Source organism: Hevea brasiliensis, chromosome 10, assembly GCF_030052815.1.
Source record: "Hevea brasiliensis isolate MT/VB/25A 57/8 chromosome 10, ASM3005281v1, whole genome shotgun sequence".
Classification (NCBI taxonomy): Eukaryota; Viridiplantae; Streptophyta; class Magnoliopsida; order Malpighiales; family Euphorbiaceae; genus Hevea; species Hevea brasiliensis.
This window is the reverse complement of record NC_079502.1, coordinates 97,208,240-97,216,053: the sequence shown is the minus strand read 5'-3', so window position 1 is coordinate 97,216,053 and position 7,814 is coordinate 97,208,240. Positions and strand designations below refer to the sequence as shown.

Genomic DNA, 7,814 nt, shown 5'->3' with positions numbered 1-7,814 from the left:
ATTCCTCCCCTATTTTTTTTTTCTCCACTTGAATGTCTCAGCGAAGTCAAAAAAAAGCTAGCCAACCAAGAATTAATAATGAAGCTTAACAAAATTTACATTTTTATTAAAAGAAAAAAAAAGAGGAGTGAGCTAAGATAGGATCAAGCAATCCTATTTAGTAAAAGGAGTAAAATTCTGCGGTTTGTTTTTGTTTAGTAAATAATTAACCATATATCAAGGCTAATTCCAAGGCTCACAACCAAAGACCAAAATCACATCCGATTTGCTAGTTACTTCAAGAATCTATAAAACCTAGAAGCTAGCTCTTGTTGATTCACAAAGCAATCCTTAATTTAGTTCTACTTGTTCAAAGTTCAGACTCATCCATTAACTAATTATAAACAATGACATCAGTTTGGAAAATGCAATGTTCGTTGATTGCTCTCTTGATCTTCATTTTGGCTGATCTAGTCTCGTCTCGAAAGCTATATCTCCATGATCAATCTTCATCCATGTATGAGAGACATGAGCTATGGATGAAAAAATACAGAAGGGTTTACAAGGATAAGGCAGAGAAAGAAAGACGCCTCGAGATATTCAAGCACAATGTTAAGTTCATAGAGTCCTTTAATGCTGCTGGGAATAAATCCTACAAGCTCAGGATTAACAAATTTGCAGACTTATCCAATGATGAGTTCAAGGCTTCCCACAATGGATATAGGAGGTCGGAACAGACAAGATCAGTGAAAGCAACCTCATTTAAGTATGCAAATGTGACCGGTTTGCCTGCTAGCATGGACTGGAGACAGCAAGGAGCTGTTACCCCTGTCAAGGATCAAGGCGACTGTGGTATGGCACAAGAAAACTCACATTGATTATTTTCACTTACATGATTCTTTCTTTTTCATTTGACTCTGATTAAGGCTCGAATTTGAAATCTTTCTTATCAATTCGTACCATACTTATTAATTTTGTACAGGGTGTTGCTGGGCTTTCTCAACTGTGGCAGCCATTGAGGGGATCCACAAGATAACTACAGGTAAATTGATCTCTTTATCCGAGCAAGAGCTTGTAGATTGTGACACTAAAGGTAAGGATGAAGGCTGTAATGGTGGTTACATGGAAGATGGATTCAAGTTCATAATGGAAAACCAAGGCATCACCAGTGAAGCTAATTATCCTTACAAAGGAACTAATGGAACTTGTAACCCCAACAAGGAGGCTTCCCATATTGCTAAGATCACTGGCTATGAAACGGTTCCTGCTAACAGTGAGGCATCACTGATGAAGGCAGTAGCACAGCAACCTGTGTCTGTCTCCATTGATGCTGGTGGATCGTCTTTTCAGTTCTACTCTTCTGGTGTTTTCAAAGGAGAATGTGGAAACATCCTAAACCATGGTGTAACAGCAGTAGGGTATGGTAGTACCAGTGATGGAACCAAATATTGGCTTGTCAAGAATTCATGGGGCGCAGATTGGGGTGAGCAAGGATACATAAGGATGCATAAAGATGTATTTGCTAAGGAAGGCTTGTGTGGAATTGCCATGGATTCCTCTTATCCGACTGCCAATGCTTAACTAAAATAATATGTTATCTTAGGAAAAAAAGAAAAAAAACCCTTCAAAAATACATGTTTCTCATTTTATGTTGGTGAATCTGTACACTTTTAAGTCTTGTGTTTTACACATTTTGTCGTTCAGGTCTGCTGTGTTTTGTTTAGCAAGGCTTGCTCCCTCATGTCTTGGTCCATTGTTTATCAGTAATCACAGATTTGACATACTTTTGGGTAAGGTTTTTTCACTTAGCATTATTGGTTCTAGGTTAGTTATTTTGGGGAGACCTATCGGTTGGGGTATAGTTGGTCCTTTGATGCTAAGTTTTTTCTGACCTATTAATAAAAATTTTGATTATCAAAAAAAATGTACACTTTTAAGCGTGAATCATGCATTTTATGTTGCAATAATTTTTATTTTTTAATCATTTCCAAAAAAAGGACAAAAAGAAAAGTGTAAATATATAATGAAAATTAGTAAAAATTTGGGTTATGGATTTGATTGATGTGCATGGAATGGAAGATCACATCTACGTTATTAATTTATCAGGTATGAGAAAATAGTATACAAATTAATTGTTAGAAGGCAAAATCATTTTGCTATTTCCAAATGTTTACTTGGAATGTCCTCAATGGAGATTTATCTTTAATCTTTTTTGGTTAATAGATAAGAAAATGACTTAAAGTTTAATTACACTTCAGTATTAATTGAGAAAGTTCAATTTAGTTATTTTTAATTTTTTGTTTAATTTAGTCTACAAATTTCAAATTAAGCTCAATTTAGTCTAAAAATTAAGAAATCGAGTCTCTTGATTTTTGAATTTAAATAAAGAAATAAAAAAGTTTAGTTCCAAAATTAAGAAATTAAACTTCTTAATTTTTTATTTAGATCAAGAAATTAAGAAATTTAGTCCATAAATTTTAATTTTTGAGCTAAATTAAGATTACATTAAAACTTTTATCCATTAATTTAAATAAAAAGTTGAAAATGAACTAAATTAAAATTTTTCAATAAATACAAGGTTTAAATTAAACATTTTGCCATAAAAAAATTGCTAAATTATTAGTGATGTGTTGGAAAAATCTTGTTATTGAGTTGAGACTACATCTATATATACTTAAAATTTATTTAAAAAAATCAATTTTATTGCAAAATTAAATTGAATTTTTACATAAGAATCATTACAAACAGTGTGAATTTGATTATGTTGATTATAATTGTCCAACTTTAAATGTTATTAATTCTTTCTTTTACATTTTACCATTAAGTGGCAATTTTTACTTGGTTTTATATAATTTGTCATTACACAACTAAAATCACACTTTCCTTGAGTAATTAATTGGACAGATTAGCCACTATCATATACTATATCATTTTTCTAAATATGTTAATAATAAAAATTATATTATGCAATACGATATAATACATTAATAAATCACGCTACACTCAAATTAAGTGGGTGTTAGTCTTAGGCTATCATCACATGGTTGGAGTTCAAATAACTTCTTCAGTGCTTTTTAAAAAAATGTAAGGAAAAGTTATATATGAATATAAATTTTAAATATTATTAGCAAATGTTATTACCAAATTATTTTTTTTAGAACAATAGAAAAACAAATAAATCAGACTGTTGCTTTGAGGTTCTGAATTAGACGAGCGCTACAGCTCTATTGCTAGAATTTATAGTTTAAAAATATATGCATCATTCACATTTCAGATTTGATATTCAAATTATTTAAATGTTCCAAGTTACTGCTATAAATAAAGAGATATATAACGCGAAATATCTAAATAATTTCGTTCTACACCAAAAAAATGTAAAAAAATGATTGCACTTTTAACACACGCACATATATATATTTTGAGTTCATAATAAACTGAATTTAGAGAAAAAAATCTATTGAATTAGTACACAGCTATTTTATTTCTTGATTATATTATATTAATAATTTTATTGTGTTATATGCTAATATAATAATCTATATAAAGCAACAAGCTGCAACGTCGTATTCTAAGAAGAGAGCTTGCTATGTGGACATATTTTTTCTTAATTTTGCCACGTGATACTTACTATATAGAAATTATTATATTTTATAATTGTAGTAATTATTGTCTTTTATATTAAGTATTTAATTATATTTTTTATTTAATTTTTTAATTTCCTTTTAAATATTTTTATTATTATCATTGTTACCAAATTTTCATAACTAATTAAATAAAAATATTATTATAAATTTCTTATTTAGTGATTCATAAATTTTTAATTATTTCATTTAATTATAAAAGTTTAAAAATTATATATCTTAAAATTAATAAAATAATTTAAAATTATACTATAAAAGTAGTCATATGGAGTTAAATACTTTGCAATCTCTCATTTTAATATATTTAATAAATTTTAATTTACTTTAATATTATATATATATATATATATTTATATATTTATTTATTGAATGCTATATATAATGAATTAAGAAAAAATGAAATAAAAATTTATTTTTATAGTTATAGTAAAAAAGAAATTTATTTTTATATTCAATTTTCATTATTTTTTGATATTTTTTATAGTATAATTAATATATAATCGATATTATTACTTTAGTTAATATTAATCATGTTAGATTGTTTTATTATTATTTAGAAAATTTTTTAAATTATATATATATGCTAAGTAATTTCATTAAATTCTCTCTATTTTTTTATTAACTAATTATATAATTTCTTTAAATTATGATTAAGTTATTAATTCCTTAATGTATATATAAGTTATAAATTATTTAATTATTACACATTAATACTATAATAAATAGTTATTATTATTATTATTATTATTATTATTATTATTATTATTATATAGGAAAAACTAAGAATTAATTAGACTAATTTATTAATTATATCCAACAAACACATATGCTAATTTTATATATGTTCCTTTTCGCTTCTTGATGAAGAGGTGGTTCAAATTTTTGTTAGAATAATTCAAGAGAAGATAGGATTTTTAATCTATTATATTTATACCAAGTGATAATTTTTAATTAAATTTATTAATGACATTTTTTTTATATTTCCTAAACGGTTGTAATATACAGTTATTATATAATTTAATTTTCTAAATACAATTCTTAATTAATTTGATCTTCTAAATTTAAATAATAGAAAAATATTAATTACTAAATATAATTATCATTTATTAGGAGGTTTCCTAATCAAGACGTATGTCTACTTTTAAGGAAAATAAAAATTATTTAGTGAAATATTTTTAAACATATTTACTGTAATTAAATTTAGTATTTAATTGTTAATGATTTGTTAATACAAGATGTTTAATTTTAAAATTTAACAAATATTATCTTGACTCTCTAATTATTGTCACAACGGAAAGTTTAATTTCTTTTAAAATATCTGCTTTAAATTAGAATCAAGCGTTAGAGAATATTTGAATTTTTGTGAGAAATTAATAATTGAATTTTCTTTTAAATATATTTAATTATTAAAGATAACGCTTATAAGTTAATTTTTAAATTTTTTTAAAAAAAGAGAAAAATCAACATTAAAATTTTTTAATTTTTTTTAAATAGCTATAATATATAATTATTAAAGATAATTATCACACATTATCATATTCCCTAATTTTTTAATTTGAAAACGTCAATGACACTAAAATTAATATTCATGTTTACCAATATATACTTAAAAGTTTTCTCTCTCCCTTTTATATATTTAATAAATATTAATTTACTTTATTATTATTTTAAAATGATTTAATAATAATAATAATTATAATTATTATTATTATTATAAATAAAGAATAACTTATGGCCATTAAAAAAAACTTATAGCCATTATATATATATACACACACACACCGTGCATAATACGTTAATTACTAATAAAGATGTTTAGTCAATACTTCACGTGAAATAATTATAGTTTAATTCTAGCTTATATTAAAAATTATAATGAAATTTTATTAATTGCTTCTAGGTTAGAACTAAGAAGGGATAAATTCCCCATTCTCTACTAATGAGTTTTAGTCAATCTTCAGACTTGTAAACTCTCAAATATAAGTAGAAGAAAAAAACAATCCATCTCTCCTCCATTTTTTTCGCCATTTGAATGTCTCAGCGAAGCCAATAGAGAGCTAGCCAACTAAGAATTAATGAAACTTTACAAAATTAACATTTTTATTTAAAAAAAAATAAAGAGTAGCGAGCCAAGATAGGATCAAGCAATCCTATTCAGTAAAAGGAGTGAAATTCTGCGGTTTGTTTTTATTTAGTAAATAAATAACCATACACCAAAGCTAATTACAAGGCACACAACCAAAGACCAAAATTACATCCCATTTTGCTAGTTACTTCAAGAATCTATAAAAACCAGAAGCTAGCTCTTGTTGATTCACAAAGCAAATCCTTAGTTTAGTTCTACTAGTTCAAAGTTCAGACACGTCCATCAACTAATCATAAACAATGGCATCAGTTTGGAAAATGCAATGTTTGTTGATTGCTCTCTCGATCTTCATTTTGGCTGATCTAGTCTCGTCTCGAAAGCCATATCTCCACGATCAGTCTTCATCCATGCATGAGAGACATGAGCTGTGGATGAAAAAATATGGAAGGGTTTACAGGGATAAGGCAGAGAAAGAAAGACGCTTCGAGATATTCAAGCACAATGTTAAGTTCATAGAGTCCTTTAATGCTGCAGGGAATAAATCCTGCAAGCTCAAGATTAACAAATTTGCAGACTTATCCAATGATGAGTTCAAGGCTTCCCATAATGGATACAGGAGGTCGGAACAGACAAGATCAGTGAAAGCAACCTCATTTAAGTATGCAAATGTGACCGGTTTGCCTGCTAGCATGGACTGGAGAAAGCAAGGAGCTGTTACCCCAGTCAAAGATCAAGGCGACTGTGGTATGGCACAAGAAAACTCACATTAATTATTTTCACATACGTGATTCTTTCTTTTTCATTTGACTCTGATTAAGGCTCGAATTCGAAACCTCTCTTATTAATTGGTACCATGCTTATTAATTTTGTAGGGTGTTGCTGGGCTTTCTCAACTGTGGCAGCCATTGAGGGGATCCACAAAATAACTACAGGTAAATTGATCTCTTTATCCGAGCAAGAGCTCGTAGATTGTGACACTAAAGGTAAGGATGAAGGCTGTAATGGTGGTTACATGGAAGATGGATTCAAGTTCATAATGGGAAACCAAGGCATCACCAGTGAAGCCAATTATCCTTACAAAGGAACTAATGGAACTTGTAACCCCAACAAGGAGGCTTCCCATATTGCTAAGATCACTGGCTATGAAACGGTTCCTGCTAACAGTGAGGCATCACTGATGAAGGCAGTAGCACAGCAACCTGTGTCTGTCTCCATTGATGCTGGCGGATTGTCTTTTCAGTTCTACTCTTCTGGTGTTTTCAAAGGAGAATGTGGAAACATCCTAAACCATGGTGTAACAGCAGTAGGGTATGGTAGTACCAGTGATGGAACCAAATATTGGCTTGTCAAGAATTCATGGGGCGCAGATTGGGGAGAGCAAGGATACATAAGGATGCATAAAGATGTATTTGCTAAGGAAGGCTTGTGTGGAATTGCCATGGATTCCTCTTATCCGACTGCCAATGCTTAACTAAAATAATATGTTATCTTAGGAAAAAAAGGAAAAAACCCTTAAAAAATACATGTTTCTCATTTTATGTTGGTGAATCTGTACACTTTTAAGTCTTGTGTTTTACACATTTTGTCGTTCAGGTCTGCTGTGTTTTGTTTAGCAAGGCTTGCTCCCTCATGTCTTGGTCCGTTTTTTTATCAGTATTCAGAGATTTGACATACTTTTTTGTCAGGTTTTTTCACTTAGCATTATTGGTTATTTTCGGGAGACCTATCGGTTGGGGTATAGTTGGTCCTTTGATGCTAAGTTTTTTCTGACCTATTAATAAAAATTTTGATTATAAAAAAAAATGTACACTTTTAAGCGTGAATCATGTATTTATGTTGCAATAATTTTTATTTTTTAATCATTTCCATAAAAAAAAAAAAGACAAAAAGAAAAGTGTAAATATATAATGAAACTTTGTAAAAATTTGGGTTATGGATTTGATTGATGTGCATGGAATGGAAGATCACATCTGCATTATTAATTTATCAGGTATGAGAAAATAGTATACAAATTAATTGTTAGAAGGCAAAATCATTTTGCTATTTCCAAATGAAAGCACTTGGAATGTCCTCAATGGAGATTTATCTTTAATCTTTTTTGGTTAATA

The 7,814-nt window shown here is 28.3% G+C and overlaps 2 protein-coding genes across 2 annotated transcripts; both read left to right on the top strand.

The window, feature by feature from the left end:
- The first annotated feature begins 336 nt into the window (after nucleotides 1–336).
- Nucleotides 337–1,859, top strand: LOC131169556 (senescence-specific cysteine protease SAG39-like). The gene is made up of 2 exons (XM_058128742.1): nucleotides 337–831; nucleotides 962–1,859. Exons 1-2 carry the CDS (start codon nucleotides 387–389, stop codon nucleotides 1,558–1,560), a joined length of 1,044 nt encoding a protein of 347 aa, XP_057984725.1. The 5' UTR covers nucleotides 337–386; the 3' UTR covers nucleotides 1,561–1,859.
- A 4,106-nt stretch (nucleotides 1,860–5,965) lies between these two features.
- On the top strand, nucleotides 5,966–7,293 carry LOC131169555 (senescence-specific cysteine protease SAG39-like). The gene is made up of 2 exons (XM_058128741.1): nucleotides 5,966–6,450; nucleotides 6,579–7,293. The coding sequence occupies exons 1-2, from the start codon at nucleotides 6,006–6,008 to the stop codon at nucleotides 7,175–7,177; spliced, it is 1,044 nt and encodes a 347-aa protein (XP_057984724.1). The 5' UTR covers nucleotides 5,966–6,005; the 3' UTR covers nucleotides 7,178–7,293.
- The last annotated feature ends 521 nt before the right edge of the window (nucleotides 7,294–7,814 follow it).

Bases quoted from the DNA above. Each gene is read 5' to 3' on its own strand.
- LOC131169556 (XM_058128742.1), top strand. From the start codon at position 387: ATGACATCAGTTTGGAAAATGCAATGTTCGTTGATTGCTCTCTTGATC. The intron at 832-961 runs GTATGGCACAAG...AATTTTGTACAG, and splicing joins CAAGGATCAAGGCGACTGTG to GGTGTTGCTGGGCTTTCTCA.
- LOC131169555 (XM_058128741.1), top strand. From the start codon at position 6,006: ATGGCATCAGTTTGGAAAATGCAATGTTTGTTGATTGCTCTCTCGATC. The intron at 6,451-6,578 runs GTATGGCACAAG...TTAATTTTGTAG, and splicing joins CAAAGATCAAGGCGACTGTG to GGTGTTGCTGGGCTTTCTCA.